The sequence below is a fragment of the Alternaria arbusti genome (genome assembly GCF_024043155.1).
Source record: "Alternaria arbusti strain BMP 1465 chromosome Unknown scaffold_17, whole genome shotgun sequence".
Classification (NCBI taxonomy): domain Eukaryota; kingdom Fungi; phylum Ascomycota; class Dothideomycetes; order Pleosporales; family Pleosporaceae; genus Alternaria; species Alternaria arbusti.
This window is the reverse complement of record NW_026249957.1, coordinates 595,835-620,087: the sequence shown is the minus strand read 5'-3', so window position 1 is coordinate 620,087 and position 24,253 is coordinate 595,835. Positions and strand designations below refer to the sequence as shown.

The following is a 24,253-nucleotide window of genomic DNA, read 5'->3' as shown; positions in this document are numbered from 1 at the left end:
AACGTGGTACTCGCAGAATGAGCAGCCCCACGTGTTCGGCTCGTCGCGCACATGCTATAGTTCATTAGACTCTGTACCCTAGTCAACAAGGTGTAAGAAGCTGACTTCAAGCGCTCGGTCCACAAATAAGTAAGCAGATCGCATGCGAGAATACGAAAGCACACACCTTTCTTCTAGTCAGCATCTGCCTAACGCGGTCGGATAGAGATGATCTCGGAAATGCAGAGATCTCAGCATCCAGAGAATACAGTCCTTCAACTGAGACGAGTGGCAACATCGCTCTACTAGAGCCCCACGATACAGCTATGCGCCCTTGACCCTCTTATGTTCAGCTGTATTGAAGTGGGTCTGCACGTGTAGAGCGATCTATGGACAAACCAGTCATAGTTTCAGTCACATATCGGCGAAATTGTCCTTTGTGGTGTTCATGTCCCATCCTCCATTCCAATACGCCTGTTCTGATGCGTAGAAGAACTTGTTTCGTGGGACCTCGAGGTGGACGGACGTGATGTTGTCACTCCACTCCTGGTACTTTGCCAACGCCAGTGCGCGAGCAGGAAACCCAGCGTCTAGCTGCAAGAATACAGTAGACTTTTCGATGGTGTCATAGAACCTGTTACGGCATTTCAGTTTCACCTCCTTGCAAGTAAGGCGGAGAGACCGGATGTCGCAAGAGGATACACCATTATTGTCGATAAACCAAAGGAGGAGTTCCATCGGAAGGTTTGGAAGTGATGCAGCAGGATGTCGCGATGAATCTGGTATTGCTCGATGAACGTAGCGGGGGAAGCCTACTGAGCGGATGACATTCAGTTTGCTCATGCGGTCTACGAGCATAGTGGCGATGGTTTTTGTGTCGTGCTTGGTGACGCAGATGAACTTTTCGACTATGGATCTGCGTGGACCACTCAGCCGGACGATCACCTCTTCGGATCGAACCCGAGGCGTCAAGAAATGGCCCCAGGTAGATCGGCTCTTCCCCCCGTAAGTATAGTCGTCTTACATTCTCAGCACATGCTGATAGGAAGCGCAGGTTGACACCCCCGTCCCATCTCTACACGGCCCTCCCTCGCACGCCAACCTAAGAAAAGCTGAACACCCTGGAGCCTACGTTGAGATTAGGTCACCTACTTTGCAAGTCTTTGTCTTGATGTAGTCTGCAGACCTATTCGGCGCTTTTCTTAAATGAGCTGCTCGTACAGACTGATCCGTGCATTGCCAGCCGACGAGCTCGATGACGATTTCCACGTATTCGTCATCTTCTGCTCCTTTAATGTCCATCTCGTTCACATACTGCCCCATCCTTCCTCTCTCCGCCGATGTGCTCTCGATGCTCTTGCGAAGGGCTTCCTTGGTGCGCTGAGTGACAGCCACACGGGCAAATTTCCGCAGAACGATACGTTCGTCCAACTTTCCCCTGAGTTCCATGATCGCGGCCTCCTCGATACCCCCCATCATCTTTTCGCACTTGCCGATGTTGCGGCTCTCGATGCTGTATACTTCTTCGGGCAAGATGAGGTTGCACTCTTGCAGCTTGTGGTGGATTTGGCTTAGGATGCCGTGTAGGTCGGCCTCGAATTTCTTGTACTCAGGGTCTAAGATGATCATCTGGCGTACGCGTGCGTGGACCTCTTGCTTTAGAGATCTGCCTGGTACTCCGGACGATGCGTCCTTGATCCATTGCAGTTCGGCGAGATTAGCGAACATACAACAGTTGTGTGCGTGAGAGGGCTCTCTTGAGTGGGCAAATTATACTGGAAAGAGAAAGTGCTTACGAGTCGATTGGAGGGCGAGAAGAATTTACGTATGGATGCATCTTCGAGTTGCACGCCACCCAGCCTGAATGAAGTCATGTCCCTTCGGTCGAAGCCATGCTTGTCGTAATGGCGGAGAGTATCTGGGTTGCTCGCGCGGTGGCCGAGTAGCGCCATTGCGTCCTCGCTTGAATACTCGCTCTTCGCTTCCTGCGCCGCCTGTCGTCGGAACGAATACATAGAAAAGTAACAAAGGATCCCGACGGCGAGGCTGAAGTCCTGTAGGTGTTTGTTTAGGGCGACTTGTCGCATTTCTTGATCTGGTATGAGTTGGCCCTTCGTATTAGCCGCGACGAAGACTGCCTGCCTGGCGACTTCTCCTCTGGTTACAGGGAAACGAATAGCGTCGTTGGTCAGCAGAACGTCTAGCGGGTGAACGAACAGGCCGCGAGTATACGCTATGGAAGGTCAGTGTATGAACCTGATTCTCGAACGTCCACGACTTACCTTCCGCAAACAGGAGGGCACTGATGTCTAAGTGGAGGCGCTCTTGTTTGGGGGCAAAAAAGAACTCTCTGGAGCCGTCCCGGCTGCTCTGTCGGTGCGGGTCCTGGTGTCCTTTGTTGAAGCGAAACGTTACCAGGCAAGAGTAGTTTTGTTCGAACCTCTCGAACTTTACGTCGGACCACTGGGGTGTATGAGCCTCAGTGCGCGTGGGTATGCTGTCGCTCATAGCGCCGCCGCGGGGAGCACCCTGCTGGTAGCCCTTGCCGACCGTAATCGAGCCTGGACGGGCGGCGGTGATGTATGCTACCACCCATGCGATATAGTGCTACTTCGTTTGCAGCACACTCTCTTGGAGTGTCATGACCCTGGCATACATCAGACCCAGCTCGAGCTCGCCGAGTTCATTTCGCTCTCGGCTTCTTGTCAATAGTCCTTGTTCGACGGCGACCATATGGATGTGTCCCGACACACGGGAGTGGTAGTCGGTCTCGATGGATCGGAAGTTGTGCGTATACGTATCGATCCAAAATTGGAGTGCACTTTTTAGCTGCCAAAGGGACCTCGCCTGGGAGGTGTTAGCCTCTATCTGGTGTGGGATTTGGATGTGACTTGCCTCGACTTTGTCAGAGAGTCTACCCTCCGACACCATCGCCGTGCATTCGAGGAAGCCACAGACGTACCCAATGAGGGTCTCGCTTCTGTACATCGTTTCCTCGTCGTTAATCTCGTAGATCGTTTGGCAGTACTGAGAGTAATTGCTGCGGGCTTGCTTTCGACGCGCAATTGTACCAGGTGATTGATGGTCACAGAAGCGGGATCGCGCCGATGTGGCTTTGAGATTCTCTTTCTGGTCATCGCTCAGTGCAGCCAATCGCGCGGCCATCCTAGCTGAAGGGGGCTGGGGTGGGGTAATCAATGGCATCGCGTTGTAGTCGGTCGGCAGACAGTGAGTCGGCAGTGGCAAGCGGGGAGGTAGAAGTATTCGATGTATAGGCTCGGGGTCGCAGGTGCTGTCGATGGGAAGGTACAGTCAAACGCCGAGAAAACGAGGATGAAGGCTACGGAGGACTAGCGGTGGAGAATGGTGAGTGCAGTGTTTGTGTAGGTGAGGTTTGCTTGTCGCGTGGGTTGGGAAGGTGCGAGGCACTGCATCCTACCTCACCTCGCGGCATCTTCTCCCCATTCGCTTCTTCTGCCAATCTTCCGTATCGCTCGCGTGTCTTCTTCGTCTGCTCCGCGTCTTCCCTTTCACTTCTCTTCTCCTTCTCCTGCTGCTACGCGCCTGCTAATCCTTCCACACGCTGCGCGTGTACAGGCCGGCATCTTAAACCTCATTTCGGCGCCTCCATAATTCTATCTTTATCACGGGCTTTGATTCTCTGTTTTTTGTCTTTCGCCGCGTTACGTTCCCGCAAAGCACTATATCAGATCTTACTTCGCATATTCCGCGCCTTCCCGTCCTACTCCAATGTCTAAACATCCCGTTCAGACACTGGCGCAGGACGAGGCGCTCGAAAGCAGCAGCGATGATTTCGAGGAGAAGCTGGAAGCCTTCAATGCTCTGGGGACGAAGGGCAACATGAAGCAATTCCTCGTTGAACTGAACGCCACCATCCCCAGGTCCAAGGACCAAGTACGACTCACTAGAAACGTACCCGATCTAAGGAGTCGGTACTGCGAGTATCTCAGAAGAGTATGATCTTGCATCGCTGCATCTACTCCTCGTCCGCTAACTGACCTTCCTTGCAGTCCGCCGAGTTGCCTGCAACGAACACTCCTACAACACCCTCAGCGAAGCGCTCAGCAGCGGCGCCACAGTCAGCGGCACCAAAGCGCGTGAAGCGTGCAAAGCAAGCAGGAAGGGGCGAAGAGATCGGCGACAAGACCAGCGATGATACCGAAGCACCACAGCGAACGGCTACAAAGCGCGTGAAGCGTGCCACGCGAACGGGAGAGAGCGAAGAGGTTGGCGACAAGACCATTGACGATACCCAGGGCACGATGCCAGGTATGCTCTCGCGTCTGTTTGTGACAGATGCAGTGCAGGTGTCAACACCCATACTGGCCTGTCTCAACGCCCTGGGGTCTCCGCTGAGTGCTGTCGCGGTGCAGAAGCAGGACAGCGAAGACTTGACGACCAGAATTTCTCCGTTGGTTGAGCCCATCTCCATCCTCATCACGGCTCGGGACTCCATCATTCCGACACACAGCCATCTCGATAATTTCGGTCGGTTAGCTGTTGTACTCCGCAAGCACCCGATCACTGCCCCGGCCTACCTTGGATCCTTCCTCGCCGGTCTACACTTCACGCTTGTCGAGAGCCAAGAGGACGCAGAAGAGTCGGGGGACACCAGCGCGAGCCACCAAGAGGCTGCAGTCTCAGCTGAGCTAGACGTCCTCTCAAACGAGGTCAATCGCGCTCTCGACGCATGGAGTTCGAAATCCCCCCCGCCACCTTCCGACTCGTTGTTGTACCCGGTGGGCTTTGACAAGGATGAGAGGGTAACACTCAGAGTATTTGGGAGAAAGTACATTACGAAGAACCCCGAGCTCGGCAAGAAGAGGGCGGCGAGAGCTGTCTTGCTCGCTGCCTACAGAGAAATCTTGGCAAGCTGGCCGGTCGGACGAGGAGGGTCGCTGGCGTCGGCAAAGAGCGTGTTGGTAGGGGCAAGGAAGAATGTCGGTCTACTCAAGGGCAAGCCTCTGTCTACCAAGACTCCTGACTATGAGATGGGCGATGAGGAGGAGGACCACGAGGAGGCGCAATACGAGGAGGAAGACGGAGAGGAAGACGAGGAGGAGGAACAGAGGGTTAACCTGCTATCGCCAAGGGAGTAGTGAACCGGGCGCTCTTCAAGCGTACGCGTCTTCGAGAACACTGTTAATTTAGTAATACCTGCATGCTTCTAGTATTCTGGGTTTCGTTTGCGTTGTGAAATAGATGTGTAAGGCTGTGCTGCTGCACAAGGCTCTCCGTGTGGTAGTGTTGAGGCGCTCAGATTTTAAACTGGGTGTTGAAGGGCCGGAAGGAGGAGAAGAACTTGTAGTTTTGCATGGGGGTGTCGTCCTTGATCACGCGCATGCGTCCCGATATCCTGTTTGTTATGCTGAATGTAGGTTGTACGGACGGAGGCATGGACGACTTGTGCGATCAAGAACGCATGGCTGCGTGTGGGCTGCGGGGCAGGGCTGTCGCGAACTCTGGTACAGTCGCTATCCTGTAGTACTCAGACAATCACTACAAAACTTATTAGCGAAGAGCCACACAACCCCATGACAGTGTCGACGACAGAAGCGACACCTAGAGCCTTGTATCAGATGACAACAAGGACAATGGATGTACAAGTCACCCCAACAGGGCGCAGGGCATGCCGAGGTCAACGTCTATGTTATCAGCAAGCTTCCTGAAGGTGTGTTTCGGGAATAGATTAACCAGGGTCCAGATGGCAGGCGCTCGTGCAGCCGTTCTACCTACCAACTGCAATATTCTGTTCCAACCCGCCAAAACAGCGGTCTTCTTCTCGCAGCACCATCTAAAAAAAGATTGTGACTGCTTCTACGCGCTCTTCGCATGGATTCTAGCAGAAAAAAGGGTTCATTTTCGGCAAAAAAGAAGAATGCCTTCCGCCAGAATTGAACTGACGACCTCGTCATCACGTGACGTCCTAATCGGGACTAGCTCGACTCGAATCGAGTCTAGCGTTACTAGTGACGCGCTCTACCACTGAGCTAGGAAGGCGACGATGGAAATTTTTGAAATTGAGGAGTATATGTAAGGCGTTTTCTTCTGCGCTCTTTCTATTCAGGACAGAACGGGCTGGAATAAACGCAGTAGTAGTGGGAGCACTTGCGCTCTTTCTTTGTGTCGGCCGTCGGAACATCAAACCCACAGCAGCCGCACTCGCTTAGCTTCGGGTGGGGAAGTCACATATTTCAGAAAGAGGCAACACCTGAGGGGCGCGAATAAGTCTTTCTACTGAGCAGGGCGATGGGCGCGAGATATAGCAGTTCAAGGTCGTGTACGTCTCGTGGCGCCCCCTATCCGTCAAGCGTCGCGCTTTGTTGTTCTATAGGCACGTTTGACAAAGGAGGAACACGCTAGCTCTCACTCAGGGCTACTGCTGGTAGCTTCATTTCGCGATGATCATAGTCGGAGTTACTTCACAGCAGCGAATAGATACCCTTGCCACGTAGACTCGTTCGCGAAGAGAGTCGCGTTGGATCAGCGTCGCGCTGTCTTTGTCGAATGAGACGCGATCGCAGTTTCACTGCCAGCGCGCGTGGCAGCGAACGACATCAACACGATCGCATCAGCGACGCAAGCGCATGACATTAGCAAGACATGCAAATATGATGTAAATGAAAGCACGGGGTGGATCTCCGAGTTTGTGTGGAGGTGGATCTGGGGCGGATGACCAGTTAAGCGCAAGCTCATTCACATGCCACCGCGAGCCCGCCAAGGCACCAAATTAAGAAGCTGGCGATTGAGCCTCTCCCGCTGATCGCGTTCCTTTCTGCCAAAACCCCTTCAAACACGACTTCTCCCAACACCGCGACACTTCCACTAGACAGATTTACTGCCAGGCCCCGAATCCTGGCTCCGACCATTACCATTCCCAATATTCCACTACAACCATCTATGGGCTCTGCTTCCTTCGCCGCGACCGCTTTCCTACCCACCGCTCAGCTTACCGCAGTTGGCTCTTTCTTCCCCTACACCGCACTGAGCTCAGGCCTGAACAAGACGGACGCCTCCTTCGCATCGCTGGTCCGGCTAGGGGTAGGAGTTCCGCCGTGAACCCTCGCGGCGGACTGTAATATTGGTTTGCCCAAGACAGGCGTTGGATGTGCGCGAACTCCTCTCCAAAGCGTGTGCAAATGCTGACTTGACCAGAATACGGGCGCAGCTTGGAGAGTGACAACTCTTTATCGCATTACCCCTCACTACCGTTACCATGGTTTTCGCATTTGACCAGAACGATGCCCAACTTCCGGCCAACGCGCCGCGAAACCTTGAGCCTGCCCTGCCCGAAGACGACATGTTCGCTTCGGGACTCATGGAAATGAGCCCGCCCAAAGCGCCCCTCCACGTAGGAACCCCGCCGATCAACATCGTCAGCCCTATGCCACAGCGCGCAGTGCAGCCCGGCCCCGAGGGCAAGCAGCAGGGACCAGACAAATTGGATTTCGACGCCGTGTTCAAGAAGGCCCAGAAGAACAAGAAGAAGAAAAAGAAGGGTCTGAAAGCAGGACTACAAGCTACAAGCGTCACCCGGGGCTTTCACACTCCAGTCACGTCTGGTGGGGAGGAGTCGGACTACTCTCTGGCCACTACACCGCGCTTCGGACCTGTGCGCTCTGGACTTCCCAGCGTCACCAGCAGCCCAGCGCTTAGACCCCAATCCACTGCAGGAGGCATCAGCAACCTCAAAGCCCAGCTGGAGGCGCTGAACCTAGGCCCAAGGAGCGATTCACCCATGAAGGATTCCCCGGGAAAGGGTGTCGCTATGAGCAGGGTCACATCGCAGTTGTCGAGCAACACTAGCATGTCTGGCCGCGAAAGTGACAGTGACCGTACGGAGATGGAGAGCTACGAGATCGACCTCAACGCAGAAGATTTCAGCATCGACACGCTCTCCAAGACTTCGACCATGTTGAACAGCGGGATGGCGCGCAAGATGACAGCCGAGGACTTTGAACCGTTGATGTGTTTGGGCAAGGGCAGCTACGGCACCGTCTTGCTGGTCAGGCAGCGCGCGACAGGCCGCCTGTTCGCGCAAAAGCAGTTCAAGAAGGCTTCCATCACCGTGCATAAGAAGCTCATCGAACAGACCAAGACGGAGAGAAACGTCCTGGAGAGCGTGAACCGACACCCCTTCATCGTCAACTTCTACTATGCCTTCCAGGACCAGGAGAAGCTGTACCTCATTCTGGAGTATGCTCAAGGCGGCGAGCTGTTCCACCACCTCGCAGCTGAGCGCATGTTCTCCGAGGACGTGGCCGCTTTCTACATGGCTGAAATGGTGCTTGCGCTCGACCACCTTCACCGCACAGTCGGCGTCATCTACCGCGACCTAAAGCCCGAGAACTGCCTCCTAGACTCCGAGGGCCACCTGCTCCTTACCGACTTTGGCCTCAGCAAAGTCAGTCTTGATGAAGACAGCCCCTGCCGCTCCATCCTCGGTACCGTAGAATACATGGCTCCGGAAGTGGTTCAAGGTCACGAGTACGGCGCGGCAGTCGACTGGTGGTCCTTGGGCGCACTCGGCTTCGATCTTCTCACTGGCGCTCCTCCATTCACCGGTAACAACAACGCCAAGATCCAGGAAAAGATTGTAAAGCAGAAACTCGCACTGCCCTACTACCTCAGCGCCGACGCCAAGGACCTTCTCACTCGCCTCCTCCGCAAAGACCCCAAGAAGCGGCTAGGTTTCAACATGGCCAAGGATTTGCCTAATATCAAGAAACATAGGTTTTTCCGCAAGATCGACTGGAAGAAGTTGGAAGCGAGGGAGTTGGAGCCGCCGATCCAGCCACTCATTACAGATCCGGAGTTGGCAGAGAACTTTGCCCAGGACTTCACCGACCTGCCGCTGAGTCCTGTTCTGACGAAGAAGTTTGACGACTTGATGTTTGAGAGCCAGGCTTCTAGCAATCCGTTTGGAGGGTTCAGCTTTGTGGCTAGCCAGAGCTTGTTGGATAGTGGAGAGTGGGGATATTAGAGGGATAGGAGGAACACTGGCTTTGGTCTTTTTGTTTTCTGCATGCTTGTTTATATCGTTTTTCGAGAAAAGATCGTAATAGAGCACCATCACTACGCGATAATACAGGGTCCAAGATCAATGGTTACTAGATAGAATTGTGTTTTCGTAGGTTGCTGAACCATCTTATTCCAAACTCCGTGCTCGTGCCGTCATCGGTATCATGCGCAAGTATTCATACAGACTGTAAACCAAGTGGGAATCGTTGAATCGAAAGAAATGCCGTTCCAGTCCTCCGCCGTGAGCACTTAAGGTGTTCGTATCTAGGACGTGGGGGCAGCGGCGGCGGCGTAGGACTCGCCGCTCTTCTCGTTGCTACCCTCGGCGGGCTTCTCGCTGCTCTCAGTAGCGACGCCGCCCTCGCTGGCAGGCTTCTGCTTCTTAAGGTCGGCCAAATGCCTAGCCTCGTTATGGACGTCCATGACGGTCTTGTTTCCCTGCTCGTAGAAAGCACGGAGCTTCTGTCCGGTGGGGGTGGAAGCAGCCTTGTCGAAGTAGCTGGTCATCATGTTGAAGGCAGCGTAGCCCTTGTTTGTTATGCCCAACTTCTGGTCGACGACCTGCGCCTTCTGTGTAGCCTGGGTCTTCTGGTCGAAGTTGTTGAGGACGTTCATGAACTTGGTGCTGTAGCCGTTCTGCTTGTCCGCCGCGAGGGCCTTCTCGATGGCCGTGTCGGAGATGGCATAGCCGTGGGCGAGGTACTCAGCGATGATGCGTGCGCGGGGCTTCTGCTCTTGCTCGATGTGGTGGTCGCCGTCCTTGGCGTCGTCGGCGGACGCAGACTTCTCGCCGGCAATCTCGTCGATGCTCTTAGCGGACGTGACCTGGACCGAGTTGTGGCCGAGCTGTGTGTTGTCGAGGAGGAGGGCGGTCTTTGCGGCGGCAGCCTTCTCAAAGGTGACCGAGGCAGACTGGGTGTCGTCGCCTGAGGGCTTTACGCTGAGCGACTGGATCTTTCCGCAGAAGGAGAAGAAGCTCTTGATCTCATCCTCGCTGGTCTTTGTGGAGATGTTCTCGACGTTGACGGTGGCAGCCATGTTGATGTGTGTGTGAGGGGTTTTGAGAGGAGTTTGAATGTAGTGGTATAGTGGTTGAGGGGTGTTGTGAGTCTTTGAGTGATGCAGTGGATAGGGTGTGTTGGCGAAAGGGTCTATTTGTAGCAAGAGGGGTATGCAGCAACCTGCCAGTTCAAGGAGGGCGCAGCCTAGCAACACGCATGGCCGATGACGTACGCGGGGCGGTGCTAGTGGCGTCTAGATGCCCACAGCTGGCGGGAACCTTCACGAAGCGCCTCTTGGGCCGTCTTGCATGTGAATGTCTACCATTGCTTCTTCGTACGTAGTTTATGGCGCAGGCTGTGGCGCATTGTTGCCCATTTCCTGATGCGAGTATTCTTGCGAGCTTAGGAGAAACAGTGGATCGTAGCCCATCTGGCATCTAGAGACTTGGGCTGAAGGCGAGACTCGGAACCCGCGCTACCTTAGCATGTAGAATGTGAATCCATCCTGTCAAAATATTCACGCATCAAGAGTTGTTACAGACATCCACTGTATGTACTGTCGAAAGTGATGCGTGTTAAGAGCTCCATTGCTCCACCAAACCTCGGCTTTAGCAAACGTCATAGCTCCGTCTTTCCAAAACATCTTCCATGAGCTCCGCAGGCTTCCAATTCACATCACTTCTATAGTGTCGACGCCACTCACAATGGCTACCAAACTCATCTCGCCGTCTCCGCGATTAGCGCAGTCATGTCTGCGCCGCACACGACACCTAGCCCCGGCCGCATCGCGACTTCCGCAGCGCCGCTACATCTCCGCATACGGCTACGAGCAAGCCAAAGCCCTCACATTCTCCGAATATGGCGAGCCTCCCGCTGTGCTTTCCCTTCACGGCCATTCCATCTCGCCACCGCATAGCAACTTTATGACATTGCGCTTCCTCGCTTCGCCCATCAATCCCGCCGACATCAACCAGATCCAAGGTGTATACCCTTCGAAGCCGACCTTCACCACTAACCTGGGCACACCCAACCCAATCGCTGTCGCTGGAAATGAAGGAGTGGCGGAGATAATAGCATTGGGCGAAGGAGTCAAGAAGGAAGGCTTCAAGAAGGGCGACTGGGTCTTCATGAAAGGGCCTGGCTTCGGTACATGGCGAACACACGCAAGCGCCACCACGAACGACGTAGTCAAGCTCGACGACCATATGCGCGAAGGTATTACCGCGATTCAAGCCGGCACCGTATCCATAAACCCATGCACAGCATACCGCATGCTTCGCGACTTCACAACGCTCTCGGAAGGCGAGTGGTTCATACAGAATGGAGCAAACTCAGGTGTCGGACGTGCCGCCATCCAGCTAGGCAAGAAGTGGGGTTACAAGAGCATCAACGTGATCCGTAGCCGGGAAGACAAGAGCAAGGAAGAAGCCATGAAGAAGGAACTTCAAGAGCTGGGCGCAGACGTCGTCATCACGGATGCAGAATTGCAATCGCAGGGCATCAAGGACCAGGCCAAAGAATGGACAAATGGCGGTCGCACTCCCATCCGTTTGGCATTGAACTGTGTAAACGGAAAGGCCGCTACCGCAATGGCCAAACTGCTTTCCTCCTCTTCGCACTTCGTTACCTACGGCGCCATGTCGAAGCAGCCTCTGACTATTCCTGCGTCTATGCTCATCTTCAAGGATATCCACTTCCACGGCTTTTGGGTAAGCAGGTGGGCGGAGAAGCATCCTGAAGAGAAGCAGAAGACGGTCGCTGATGTACTGGATATGACACGAAAGGGCGAGTTCAGAGATATGCCTGTTGATGAGATCAAGTGGGAGTGGGATACTAAGGGCGACGAATTGATAGGCAAGGTCAAGGATACTCTGGAGGGTTACAGGGACGGCAAGGGAATTTTCGTGTTTGGTAAGACGTAGACTTTGTAATGCTCAAAGTTGTATACGATCTATGATATATGTACATACGTTCAATTGCCGAATCGTGAGACTATATCACTGTCCACCGAGGCTCTACTGCAAGAACACTCTCGATCCGTTGTTAGGCAAAGGCGCCCTAAACAGCACGAAGGGTCTCACTCTATCGTCCGTACCAGGATAGAACGACGAACTGAAAGCAAGCTGGTTGTCGGTGAAGTAAAGATACCCATCGCTTCCAACGGACACTGTAACAAGTCAGTTTCTCATCCAGACATCACCAGTACAATGGAAAGAAGACTTACTAGTATCAACCCAACTAATCCTCGGGTCCCTCACAAACAACGTCATAGACGCATTCTTCGGATTATGGAACCCAATCTCATTCTGTTCCATATTCCCCGCATAGATGAACCCATTCTTATCCGTCTCAAACCCATCGCTCACACCCCTCTCACCCCGGTTATTCACCGCACCCAGCGCCAAGAGCTCAGACGCCTGACTGCGGTCCCGCAGACGTTCCGTGGGAATACTGTAGAGAGTGCGTCCACCAACAGGACCAAAGTACAGGTGTTCCCCATCAGCAGACAAGGCGATACCGTCGCTGCCTAGCGGAACGGTGGTAAGTGGTAGACCAGGACCGGGGATGTAGTATTTCGGTTCGCCCCAGACGTATGGCACGAATCCACGCTCCGCTCTTGACTCTTGTGCGCCGTCGAGGTGGCGCCAGCTCTCGCCTGTGCCTAGGTCTACAATGACGATTCCATTGCGGCCCTCGGATGAGGAGTCGGTGATGTAAGCGACGCCCTTGCCAGAATCGGTGATGTGAGGACGCAGGTCGAAGCGTACGTCGTTGAGATACGAGTCTGGGTATGCGACTGTGGGTGGGAAAACGATAGTTTGAATGACCGTGTCGGATTCAATGTCTACGCCGATGAGCTTGGGACCGCCAGGGGATGCCAGAACGAGGGTGCCTTCTTCGGTTAATGCGCGGCCTGTGTCCAGGATCCAGAGTCGGTCGAGGGGATCGAGGACGACGCTTTGGACGCCGATGAGGTAGTCCTGGTAGTTTGCGCCTGTTGGTGGGGTGGTCGTGTAGTTGATGGCACCGTTTGGTGGGTTGTTGATTTCTACGCTTGGGTACGGTGTTTCGGTGCCGTTGGAGGTGAGCTCTGCTACGGCATGTCTGTTGTTGGTGCCTGTGTTGGTGTTGTTGGGATCAAGACCTGCTGGGTAGTTTGAGAATTTACGACCGCCTTTTGAGACGGTGATACCTGGGACTCATGTTAGTTGTGTGTTTGTGAGAATGCTACGGTGTGTTTGTACCGGTAGGCCATTGATCGTTGTAGAGATGGACAATTTCAAGAGGTGGGCCGGCAACACCGGGGTCAGAACGAATGCGTTGTGCGCTGGATAGCGCAGGGAGCAGAGCGCTCAACGTCAATACTGAAAGAGATAGCATGTTGGACACAACGACAATCTCATGGCGGAAAAAGAGGGCAGCATGATGCTTGACATCACGGTTTATATAGCTTCGACTATGCAAGCGCGAACTGTAAACATTACCTCACAGGTACCTGAACGTCAGTTTGCGGCTCGGCATTCTTAGTCTTCAACGTCATGAACATGTCAGGTACCAGGATAAAATTGAGGAGCTATTGACCTCGGGACGATCTGACGTGGATTTGAGGCTGCACGTAGGGAAGCTATCCGCTTGTGGCCAAGTCTCTCGGCGGCTCACCCCGCTTTTGCTGGGTGCAGGTGTGATGCAACGCCATTGGCGCCATGTAATGCACGTTGCAGATGGTAACAGTTCCGCCTGATCTGACATGATCCCTTACGGATGTACGTTTACTACTTTTCCTCCCAATGTTGTCTAACCAACCCACTCTTTGATGACTTCTTTCAGAGAAGCATTGTCGCCTGTCTCACTCCAAGTATGCGAGTGCTCACCGTCTTCTGCTTCCGATGTTGCGTCAACCGCCAGCATAGTTACCTTTAGCTCTCCATTGTTGAAGTCAACTCTGATGTCTCTTGTAGACTTGGTGCCTTTCTTGGTTTCCTTGCTTTGACGAATCGAGAGCCGTGGATTCTGAGTTCTCGTCTGCGCGCGCGAGGCATACTCACTCTTCAAAAGTCTATGCGCAATATGTAGGGACAGGATCCAGTCTAGATACGACTTCAGCTCCTCGACGGTGGCAAATTTATGCTGCTGGAACAAGCCAAGATCGGAACTCAGAGTGGATGGAAGGGTCAGCTTGTGCTCTGTGCCAAACGTCGGTTGACCGATGATTGTGCGTGTAACGACGACCAGACTCTCTGGCTGTGTGCCATTCGGGGTGGGTATGGTCAAAGTCGCTTTTCCATCGAAAGGCTTCATGAAGATTTCAAGCAGCTGGTCGGTGGCGGACATGCCTTTCTTTGGCGTCGTCTTCAAACTCTCCGAAAGGGTCGCCCAAGACGTCTCACGTGTGGTCTCCAGACTCGCATCAAGGCCTGCGTTGTTCAGTGTTTTGGCGACGAGACCAAGGTAGACGTAAAGCGAGTCGACACCTGCAATGTGATTGGATACCGCAAGAAGCGTACGCAGCAAAGGTGGAGGAGGCTTATCCCGCTTTTGGCCTGTCAATGGAGGTGGAAGCTGCGATCTTCGATAGAGACGCATGCTGTGCTCGTGCGCTAGGAGCAGTCGGAGCGCCTCGGCGATGTTGCGAGCCAGCCAATCGTACTCATGCCCTTGGGTGCTCGCTATAGGATCGTCCCGGGGTATGCAATCGATGAGCAGCTTTCGATCTTGCGATGCATTGCCCGTGCTAGGCACGTCTATCTGAATGACAGAATCCCGAAATTCGACACCGTAGGCTCGCAGTTGCCGAGTTTCGAGACTCATTTCGTAGTACAGCTCTTCCTCTAGTAATGAATCACGGGCAAGTTGTATAGACTTTTCCAGAGACTGAGCGGAGTTTTCGCCGTCGAGAGGGAGTTGTGATGTGCCTGTCATCTTACCGTCGACACTGATTCGCACGCGGAATGTCTTCGGTTTGAGCGCGAGACTCGGATCGAGAATGATGCTGCCGTCCTTGTCCATCTGAAGAGGAGCGAAGCCACGCGCTTTGAAATGGCCACTCGCTGTGGTGTTGTTAGCTTGATAGATGTGACGCGACGAATGACGAGTCCTTACCTTCGGGAAGTCCATAACGCACGGCAAAGGGCGAATGGCGTACATTCTGGCGCAGTCGCTGAATGGGCCACCCCTTGTCGGAGACGGACACTATCTCATGCCAGTACTTTGTCTCTCGGCGTATCTCCTTCTCCAAATGTTTCGCAGCCTTCAATATCTCGTCTACCGAAGAGTCGAGCGCCCCCATGCGTGCTCCCTGGGCAGCTATTTCTTGTTTGGACGCGAGATCTTGAAGTCGTTGTACCTCGTCTGGCTTGCGAGTGCGATGTTCGTGGTTCTCCTTGCTCATGCCGAAAGAGCCGAGTGGTATGCCCTGGTTTAGGCCCTGCTCTCGAAACGTCGGACTGAAGAAGTTGAGGGCGCGTTTGTTTGGGTCTTGGGAGAGGATGAGGGAGACGAGATCGAGCGCGTTGGTAGCAGCGAATTTGGCCCATCTATCTTTGGTCAGTACTAACCCTCCGTTATGCGCGTTCGCGTTCAAACGTACTCCAGATGACTATACATCTCCTGCCCGGCTTTGAACACCTTCTCTAGCTGCTCCTGCCGGGAAGGCACTTCCTTTTCCTTCTTCGCGTTATCGGCTCCCTCTGCAGCGTCGTCTGGTACATCTTTGCCCGCGTCAATGTCCTCCTGTAGCGACTGTTCGGTGATGTTGCGCAAATGCCCGCGTTCGCTCGCTAGCTGCTCGATCTTGAATAGCAGGTCATCCTGCGTCAGCTCCTCCTTCTTTGGGGCCGGCCATGGGCGCAGGGCCACGTTGTTCAATGATGACTCCATCTTGACTGCGACTCTGGAGGCAGCCGGGTAGCTTGGGCGAAGCTGGCTGGGTTCCTGTGGTTTGTCCGACACGGTGGGCCCTTGCATAAAAGCCGTCCCCCAGTAGCGGCCGTTGCAGATCGCCGCTTATCGATTGCGGCTTCACCCATGCAACCCACGAATGGCACACGTTGCACGCGCAATCGTGGATCAAAAGCAAGGTAGCTGTAGCTTCGTAGAGGGGGAACAAGCAGCTTACAGGTGTTAGTGTACCGTCGCGCGGGGATGTCACCGGGTCACATGTGCATGGCCCCTTCCCTCTCCAGCCACTAACGGCGGTCTCCGATAAGCTTGGACAGACAGCTTAGGTCACGGTGACAACTCACAGTCACAGTGTCCTTCACTTCTCCTCATTCCTCTTTCACCAATTGAGAATTTGCAAGATGACTACTAGATACCGCGTAGAATGTGAGTCCCAACCACGGCGACAATTCCCAAATGTCGACTCAGAGACAAGGCCGCTGACTTGATGGTTTCCCGTGTGGCAGATGCACTCAAGGTGTGTCTAAGTTACAGTGACAAGCATCTACCTTCAGATAACTGACATATCCCGAAAGACCCACAGGAGAGACCAGCTCGTATGTATCCTGTGATACCGAATTAGAATGTCTAGCTAATACAAGATACAGATAGAGTGGATCAAGGTAACGCTCTTCCAGCTTGCAAGCCAATGCGAGCAACATACTTACACTACCCTAGGGTCTCCTAGCCGTTCCTTTCGTCTTACACTCCCATCCAACAGCAGTATTCGAGCCCAGCGATGAGTCAGTCGAGCACCAAGCCAACATCGCTCAACGGCGGTATGCCGAGATCTTACGCGACGTTGAAGAGATCATCAACGACCACAGTATGTCATGAAGCCATTGAAGCCGCGCGAGTTCGGGTGGTCTACGGTGAAATCGCAGGGCTAACACAACTTAGTCCAACATCAGAAAGACGGCAAACCCGACAGATCAAAGTTGAAGCTTCTCGTTCCAACAGTAGCGAACTTCTTCACGTCCTTAGCATTGCATGATGCTTTCATCTGGCAAGATCAGCGGCGCTTCATCAGCCACCGACGTTTCGTTCCCCCTTCTTTCAACGATGTGCGTCTAGTTCTCAACACAGCCCAAGTGATGAGTCTCATCCGCAACGGTCCACTCGAACTCGTGACGTTTGACGGAGATGTCACCTTGTATGACGACGGCAAAGACTTGACAGAAGACAACCCGATCATTCCCAAGATTCTGCAGCTCATGCGTCGTGGATCAAAGATTGGCATTGTCACAGCCGCAGGGTACACAGAGGCGAAGCCATACTATGGCAGACTTTACGGGCTTCTAGACGCCATCCAGGCATCCGATCTGCCCCTAGAGGCTCGACAGAATCTGATCATCATGGGCGGTGAAAGTAACTTCTGTTTCAAGTTCGACGAGAACAGTCCAGTTCTACTGCGCCTGATTCCCCGAGAAGAATGGCTGCTTAAGGAGATGCTTTCGTGGACTGAGTCGGACATCAAGGACCTGCTTGACTTGGCGGAAGTGTCTTTGAGGGACACTGTCAAAAACTTCCGCATGGAGGCAAATGTGGTCCGGAAGGAAAGAGCGGTTGGTATTGTACCAAAGGATGGGCACAAGTTCTGCCGAGAGACACTGGAAGAGACCGTTTTGATCGTGCAGAAGATACTCGTAGGTTTGAGACCATGTGCAATGCTTGCAATGCTGACGTGGCTAGGAAATATCCGAGGTCGGCCAGCGTCTCCCCTTTTGCGCGTTCAACGGCGGAAACGACGTATTCGTCGACATCGGCGATAAGTCCTGGGGTGTCCTTGCCTGTCAGCGGATCTTTGGCGGGATTGAGGGCAGCAAAACATTGCACGTTGGCGACCAGTTCTTGAGTGCTGGGGCGAACGACTTCAAGGCTCGGTTGGCATGTACGACGGCGTGGATCGCGAACCCGCAGGAGACTTGCCAACTGCTCAACGAGATTACCGAATTGGACGAGGTGCATCAGCGAAAGACAAGATGAGAGTGGCCCGGATCAGGTTGTGCATAGCGATGACATCAGGGTGCTTCGGAAGCTACGGCAATAGGGGTCGTCAATGTGGCGGATAAACTTTGGAGGGGTACACGGCTGCAGTGCGTGTTTGAAGCATGTCGCAGCGAGAGGAATATGGGCCTAGATAACCGTTGAAGATCACAGAAAGGGTCTCAATCAAATCGATATGCGGAGGCAGATGGCGACATGCGATGCGCGTCCGGCACGGCTCTCCTGCATTATGCCTTGACGCTGACTCGGGTGGCTGACCCACTGCATTCTCTGGTACAATTGTCGCGCTAGAAGCTCGAAGGTGACGCGCTGCAGGCACGCATTCATGCAGCGCTGCACGACGGTTGCTGACGCGCGCGTGTTTTGTCAACGTCGTATTCTTTTTGTCTCTGGGGTCGCAGGCAGGGCGTGTCCCTGGGGAAGGTCGAGGCTGGCGCGCCGTATCCGCAGCGCCTCTGGGTGGTGCAGGGCGCTGATCCCTGCTAACCGTCGTGTAATCCCTGGCCCGTACTCCGCTTCACGAAAGCACCTCCTGAGCTTCCACCCGCCTGCGGCTTCTGCGAGACTCTCTCATCTGCTGCCGCGTCGCTCCCAGCCTTCAATTGCCTCCACTCCACCGCACCTTGGGTTTATTGATCGCCCACCGCAATTTACCACACGAGTCTCCCACCACGACACTGCAATGGGCTCCAACAAGTTCTCTTTCAAGCCACTGACGCTTTCGCCCATCAACTTCTCTCTGACCGAGGGCACGTCGATACCCGCGCCGCTCGACAGCCCGCCCGAGTCACCTCGCCCGCCCACGCCTGGAAAAGGCCCACTGTCGTCGCATCCCACCCCAAAGTCGCCTGGCTCCCCGCCGCAGACAGAGTCGCCGCCTCCGGGCAAAGCGTCAGAGGACTCGGCTGATGGCCACCTCCAGCAGAGCCGCACCAGCGATGCGACCAGCGCCATGTCCCCCACGAGCCCTTCGAGCAAGCGGCCTGCATCCGTCCGCAAGTTCCTCGGCATTCGAACGCTATCGTCCAACGACAGCTTGAAGTCGGACCAGAGGCCGGGCTCGCCGGCTACAATCAACAGCCAAGCACCCAGTCTCAGCAGGAGGAAGAGCGGCAGCTGGTTCGGCAAGAGGAAGACATTCATCTCCGGATCTGTTCCAGAAGGCACTGTGGATTCCACGACCTACTCGAACGGTCGCACCGTCTCTCAACCTGCCGTACAGGCTGCGCAACCACCCAAGCCCAAGGGCCCACCGCCTCCGGCTCTGCCCGGCCTGAGCTCCTTCGGTGTCAACGAAGACACGCTGAGTCTCGGCGCCGACGACATGTTCAAGAACATAGGAAAGGCAGACACGCCAAAGTCGACACGGTGGTAGACGCCTAAAACACACTTTCAACGGGGGCATGTTGATGATGCATTTCTAACGGGTTTCGAGTTTAATGTCCTTATTGTTTATACCTTTCACGGGCCACAGGTTGGAGTTTTGAAAATTTGTGGCATCATTATTTTGGCTTGCATGTGCACAACGATACCCCAGTCGATACAGTATAGCGATGAAGTGGCACGTATGAGTGCGTCCGAGATGAGATCTTGTGGCGACTGGGGAGGACGACGGGGTTGGCAGCCTTCCTTTACTCTGGCTTTACATATCACTACCTGCTAGCGTTCCCTTCGACAGTGCGTCTTTGGCCATGGCATCTCTCGCCGCCGGTCGCTATAAATAAACACTCTTACCTTACTACCGCCTCCACCTGCCTCATATTTGAGATAATCAGACGTCAACAATGCAAGATACGTACCCCACGTGGCGCGGACCAGGCGCGTTGCTGCGGTGGGCTAGCGCGAAACCCTGATCACAACAAACATTGCATAGGCGGGTACGGGTGCATCAACACCAGCCCTACCCCCCTCGGCCTCCCGCCTTGCTGACCCGCGACGTCGCGAACAGACCGACAATCGCTGCATAATTGTCACAACACATACTATGGCCGACCCGGGTATGTTCTCGGTGCGCCGTCAGGTCAGTCTAGTGTGCGACCCCCTCTCGTCGCATCTCCTAACCACGCGCGCAGACTCTAGGACCAGTAAACAACAACTCCTCCGCGATTCCCATGCCCGCTTCCGCCATGAAGCGCTCGAGCTCCATCAACAACATGAACCAGCCCCAATTTCCTCCGAATCATGCCCGGTCGAAGAGTGGGAGTAGAATGTCCCTCGCGCCCGGTCGCCCGAGCCAGCCGCTCTTCCCACGCTCATCCTCCGGAACAGACCTTGCGCAAGGCTTCCAGTCAGTACATCGCAATTCAACTAGCAACTTCGGCGCAAGCAGTGCGCGCAAGAGTTTTGCGCCTGGCGCCTCCATATTCCAAACGCCTGCTCCCCCTTCAGGGCCGAACTTCGAGCAGAGCGCACAACGGCGGAGCAGCGTGTTCAAATCGCGAGCCTCGCATGTAACTGGACAATCTGGTGTAAAACAATCCTTCTTCCAACAGGCGCCCATGCCATCCGTCCCCCCGACGGACCCGCGCCGACTCAAAGATGCGAGCACTCGTCAGCACATGGCTCAGGAGCTGCTCGAATTCCTGACCCAGAACAACTTTGAGATGGAATCAAAACATGTCCTCTCAGCAAAAGCCATGACTTCGCCAACGCAGAAGGACTTCAACTGCATGTTTCAATGGCTCTACAACCGGATTGATCCCAGCTATCGCTTCCAGAAATCAATTGATCAGGAGGTGCCAGTACTGCTGAAGCAGATGCGCTATCCGTTTGAGAAGTCGATCATGAAGTCCCAGATCGCGGCTGTTGGTGGAAACAACTGGTACACATTCTTGGGTCTTTTGCACTGGATGATGCAATTGGCACGCCTGATGCAGGCTTATGAGGCCGGTACATACGACGACGCTTGCTTTGAGGCTGGCTTCGACGTCTCTGGAGATCGCATCATCTTTGACTTCTTGTCAGACGCCTACAGCACTTGGCTTTCCGCAGAAGATGATGATGACGATGAGGAGGCACAGAAGAAGCACATGGAGCCTCACATCCGGACAATGGCTGCCAAGTTCGACGCCGCAAATGCCCAGCATCACGAGCAGGTCGCCCTCCTTGAGGCCGAGCACAAGTACCTGCAAGATCAGATCGAAGAACTAGGAAAGTCCGGCCCCCGGATCCAAAAGCTGGAGGAGCAAATCCGCATCCTCGAAGAAGATCGCGTCAAGTTTGAGAACTACAACAACTCCATGGACTCCAAGGTGAAGAAATACAGCGACCGCTGCTCCTTCTTGGAGAAGTCCATTGAAGAGATTGAGGCAGAACTTGAGGCCTCAGAGAAGGAGCAGCAAGAGCTCCAAGCTATCATTGACGGTCGAGGCATGACCATTGCGGATATTGACCGTATGGCAAATGAAAGGGACCGCCTTGATACTTCTCTCCAGGCAACGACAGTTCGTTTAGAGGAGTCTAAGAAGCGGGTTGCAGAGAAGGAAATCGCTGCATCTCGCAAATTGGATGAACTCGAACAAACGATCGAGCGATACAACAATCTGGGCTACCAGATCGGGGTCATCCCTTCTACGGCTGTCAATGCCAAGGGGCAAGACTACGAACTTGTCCTCACCATCACAGATGGCCCCAACTTCTCAGGGTCACAAATGGGTGGCTCCTCACAGGATGCATCAGACCGTCTTCTTCACGACGCAGGCACTGGATACTCACCAGCACATCTCCTCAACCTGGACCTCCGTGGCACAGTAAAGGCCAACATCATCGCACTCCGCAAGGAGATTGCCGAACGACGCAACCAAGCCCTAGAAGCCGACATGAACAATCACGATCTTCTCGACAAGATCAAAGAAGCCATGGACGACAAGCAAGCCGAAGTCGAAGCTCTCGGCCACCGTGTAGCTCAAGCAGAGGAGGAGCTAGAAAAGCTCCGCGAAATAACAAACACGCAAAAGAGCCAATCTGACGCACAGATTGAACGCATGGAGAAAGAACTGGGCCGCATGCGTAGCGGTCTGGGAGAAAGCGTCCAACTCATGGTACAACGAGAGATGGCCGTCAACATCGAGTAAGTTCTTTACCCCTTCCCCTCGTTCAACTTTCTACGACACAAAGCTAATCATCTACATCAGGTACGAACAACTCCAACTCCGCGCCAACGCCCTCCGCGAAGAACTCCACACAGAAATCGAGCGCATGCTCGACGACATCGTACGCTTCAAACTCCACGTACAGAAGAGTTTGGAGGAGTACGAGCAGTTCATCGCTGATGAAGTGGAGCGTAGCTGCGAAGAGCAGGACATGCTCGCCGAGGGCGAAGATGAGGACATGGTCGAGGAGGCGTAAAGCACGTCATTGACAACGTTGAAACGAGCGACGGGTTAACGAGTTGGCTATGAGCTTATGATGGAGTTTCTGGTGCTGGATACCACGCTGATGTTGACTGGGAGTTTACAGAGTGAACTTTTTGGCAGGGTTGTTTTTACGGATACCTTTCTGAGATACCTCTTGGCTTTTTTGTTTAGCTTATTCGGTTGTTCGTTGTTTACGATTATATATGTAAATCTGATTATCCTTGCATATCTTCATATTCTTCTTCGTACAACAGATGGGCATACAACCCCTTCTCATTACCCTAACACGCATCACTCCACCCCACCAGATTATCTATCCACTACCCCCCAATTAACCCCCTCCCACTCGTCATCATCATATTACTCAACAGCTCAACCTGACTCTTCAGCGCCGCCATCTCAGTCGTCTTATCCTTGATCTCCTTCGCCCTCTCCGCCAACTCCGTAGTCTTCTCTTTGACCTGCTTCGTCCGCTCCGTCAACATGCGTCTTAGCTCTGCATTTTCCCGCCTCAACTGGTCGACTTCTATATCGACGGCCTCGGGAGGATTCGGTGGCGGCGGACCGCGACTATCGAGCAAAGGATCGATGCGTGAATCTTTTCGGACGAGTGGGAAGGGCGCGGGCGGTTTGAGGGTGTGGGATGTGGGGTGGTGATATGTGTTTTGTGAGTGTGGAGCGGGTCGTTGAATCGGATGGTTTGTGCTGGTGTCAGCGTTGAGTTGTACGGTATGGACGGTATCGTGGATATCGGCTTCGGCTTCACCCTCAGCTTCGTCGTCTGAGCTGTTGAGGCCGTCGCCGACTTGTTGGCCCGCCGCTTTCCGTGCTCGCTTTATCTGCGCTCGGATGTTGTATACGTCGCGCTTGAAAATGTGTATGCCCGGTAGTCTTGCTTGTAGCACCTCGACTGTCCTTCCTACGCCTCGGTCGCGGCCCTGATTGGGCTCGCCTTTCCGTAGCATTTCCTGTTCAACGATTCTCCACACGAGACCTCCACGCTCGAGGCTGTGTTGTGGCTTCTTCGGGGCGTGGGTAGGTGCGCTGGGTGTGTCCTCGTCGCCGTCGGCTTCCGCGTCCACGTCTTCGAGGGTTTCCTGATTTTGCGTCAGGCTCGACTTGGCAAGTTCCTCCTTCGCTGTTACGCCTCCAACCCCGATGCGCCCTCCTACTACACCCCACGTCCTCTTCCGTTGTACAGCCCATCCGGCACTCTCGCGCCCGGGGTGGTTGTGTTGTGGTTCGCCCACGCGCAAGAGCCATGTGCCGTCGTCCTGCTTCTTGCCTTCGATCCACATCTTGCATCCTGTCTTATAGCTGACCCTGTTCTTCCTAACCCTCGTCTCGGCTGTAAGCTTGTGGGTGTTCTTCGGCTGGCCATAGCAGACGCAGGCAAGTTTGATGCGCGACCGGTTCTTAGCCGTCGTATTGATAGATAGCGCATATCCGTTTTCCGCGGCGTGCGACTGCGCATAATCGTGGAGGGATTGCCACGAAGGGTGTATCGAGTTGGAGGGCGGGAGCATAGCGAATTGACGGTCGGACGCGTCATTGTCTAGGGGTGCTTGTGTCGAATTGTGCTGGATGCCGATGTAGGATGCTTCGGATGTAGGGCTGTGGATCCTGTAGTCATGATGTTGGCCAGCTAAGCCATGCTGGAAGCTTTCGCGCTTTCCAGGCGTGTCGTCTGGAGAGTAGCTGTGATCGTGCTGTTGCCCGTGGTCGTTCATACTGGCAGCGTGTTGGGCGTTGGCGGTGGTAGGCTCGCAATAGGCTGCCATGTTGCTGTGGCGGGCTGCGACATGATGGTGCGACGCGGCATAGGCATCGTAAGGTGGCTGTTGGTTCGCGATGGCGTTACCGTGATTGTACGTGGGGACTTGGTCGAAGTTGTGATGGCGGGCGAAGGTGGCTGCCATGGTTGGTTTGATA

General features: G+C 54.2%; 11 protein-coding genes and 1 non-coding gene across 12 annotated transcripts; 6 read left to right on the top strand and 6 right to left on the bottom strand.

The window, feature by feature from the left end:
- Positions 1-393: 393 nt before the first annotated feature.
- J4E86_009586 (uncharacterized protein) lies at positions 394-3,144 on the bottom strand (the record flags this gene model as incomplete). Its single annotated transcript, XM_051450090.1, has 6 exons — positions 394-975; positions 1,201-1,671; positions 1,776-2,212; positions 2,262-2,540; positions 2,607-2,800; positions 2,942-3,144. 6 exons carry the CDS (start codon positions 3,142-3,144, stop codon positions 394-396), a joined length of 2,166 nt encoding a protein of 721 aa, XP_051298935.1.
- A 585-nt stretch (positions 3,145-3,729) lies between these two features.
- J4E86_009585 (uncharacterized protein) lies at positions 3,730-5,099 on the top strand (the record flags this gene model as incomplete). The annotated part of the gene is made up of 2 exons (XM_051450089.1): positions 3,730-3,894; positions 4,011-5,099. The coding sequence occupies 2 exons, from the start codon at positions 3,730-3,732 to the stop codon at positions 5,097-5,099; spliced, it is 1,254 nt and encodes a 417-aa protein (XP_051298934.1).
- Positions 5,100-5,879: 780 nt separating this feature from the next.
- On the bottom strand, positions 5,880-6,000 carry J4E86_009584. The gene has a single exon. It is a non-coding gene; the product is annotated as a tRNA-Thr (tRNA).
- Positions 6,001-7,216: 1,216 nt separating this feature from the next.
- J4E86_009583 (uncharacterized protein) lies at positions 7,217-8,983 on the top strand (the record flags this gene model as incomplete). Its single annotated transcript, XM_051450088.1, has 1 exon — positions 7,217-8,983. The coding sequence occupies one exon, from the start codon at positions 7,217-7,219 to the stop codon at positions 8,981-8,983; it is 1,767 nt and encodes a 588-aa protein (XP_051298933.1).
- Positions 8,984-9,285: 302 nt separating this feature from the next.
- J4E86_009582 (uncharacterized protein) lies at positions 9,286-10,059 on the bottom strand (the record flags this gene model as incomplete). Its single annotated transcript, XM_051450087.1, has 1 exon — positions 9,286-10,059. One exon carries the CDS (start codon positions 10,057-10,059, stop codon positions 9,286-9,288), a length of 774 nt encoding a protein of 257 aa, XP_051298932.1.
- A 667-nt stretch (positions 10,060-10,726) lies between these two features.
- J4E86_009581 (uncharacterized protein) lies at positions 10,727-11,944 on the top strand (the record flags this gene model as incomplete). Its single annotated transcript, XM_051450086.1, has 1 exon — positions 10,727-11,944. One exon carries the CDS (start codon positions 10,727-10,729, stop codon positions 11,942-11,944), a length of 1,218 nt encoding a protein of 405 aa, XP_051298931.1.
- A 93-nt stretch (positions 11,945-12,037) lies between these two features.
- J4E86_009580 (uncharacterized protein) lies at positions 12,038-13,403 on the bottom strand (the record flags this gene model as incomplete). The annotated part of the gene is made up of 3 exons (XM_051450085.1): positions 12,038-12,189; positions 12,247-13,215; positions 13,268-13,403. 3 exons carry the CDS (start codon positions 13,401-13,403, stop codon positions 12,038-12,040), a joined length of 1,257 nt encoding a protein of 418 aa, XP_051298930.1.
- A 414-nt stretch (positions 13,404-13,817) lies between these two features.
- Positions 13,818-15,899, bottom strand: J4E86_009579 (uncharacterized protein; the record flags this gene model as incomplete). Its single annotated transcript, XM_051450084.1, has 3 exons — positions 13,818-15,070; positions 15,123-15,556; positions 15,610-15,899. The coding sequence occupies 3 exons, from the start codon at positions 15,897-15,899 to the stop codon at positions 13,818-13,820; spliced, it is 1,977 nt and encodes a 658-aa protein (XP_051298929.1).
- Positions 15,900-16,407: 508 nt separating this feature from the next.
- Positions 16,408-17,945, top strand: J4E86_009578 (uncharacterized protein; the record flags this gene model as incomplete). Its single annotated transcript, XM_051450083.1, has 4 exons — positions 16,408-16,437; positions 16,638-16,785; positions 16,860-17,605; positions 17,652-17,945. 4 exons carry the CDS (start codon positions 16,408-16,410, stop codon positions 17,943-17,945), a joined length of 1,218 nt encoding a protein of 405 aa, XP_051298928.1.
- A 703-nt stretch (positions 17,946-18,648) lies between these two features.
- On the top strand, positions 18,649-19,341 carry J4E86_009577 (uncharacterized protein; the record flags this gene model as incomplete). Its single annotated transcript, XM_051450082.1, has 1 exon — positions 18,649-19,341. The coding sequence occupies one exon, from the start codon at positions 18,649-18,651 to the stop codon at positions 19,339-19,341; it is 693 nt and encodes a 230-aa protein (XP_051298927.1).
- Positions 19,342-19,950: 609 nt separating this feature from the next.
- Positions 19,951-22,313, top strand: J4E86_009576 (uncharacterized protein; the record flags this gene model as incomplete). Its single annotated transcript, XM_051450081.1, has 3 exons — positions 19,951-19,986; positions 20,039-22,035; positions 22,100-22,313. 3 exons carry the CDS (start codon positions 19,951-19,953, stop codon positions 22,311-22,313), a joined length of 2,247 nt encoding a protein of 748 aa, XP_051298926.1.
- Positions 22,314-22,641: 328 nt separating this feature from the next.
- On the bottom strand, positions 22,642-24,240 carry J4E86_009575 (uncharacterized protein; the record flags this gene model as incomplete). Its single annotated transcript, XM_051450080.1, has 2 exons — positions 22,642-24,008; positions 24,054-24,240. The coding sequence occupies 2 exons, from the start codon at positions 24,238-24,240 to the stop codon at positions 22,642-22,644; spliced, it is 1,554 nt and encodes a 517-aa protein (XP_051298925.1).
- Between the last annotated feature and the right edge of the window lie 13 nt (positions 24,241-24,253).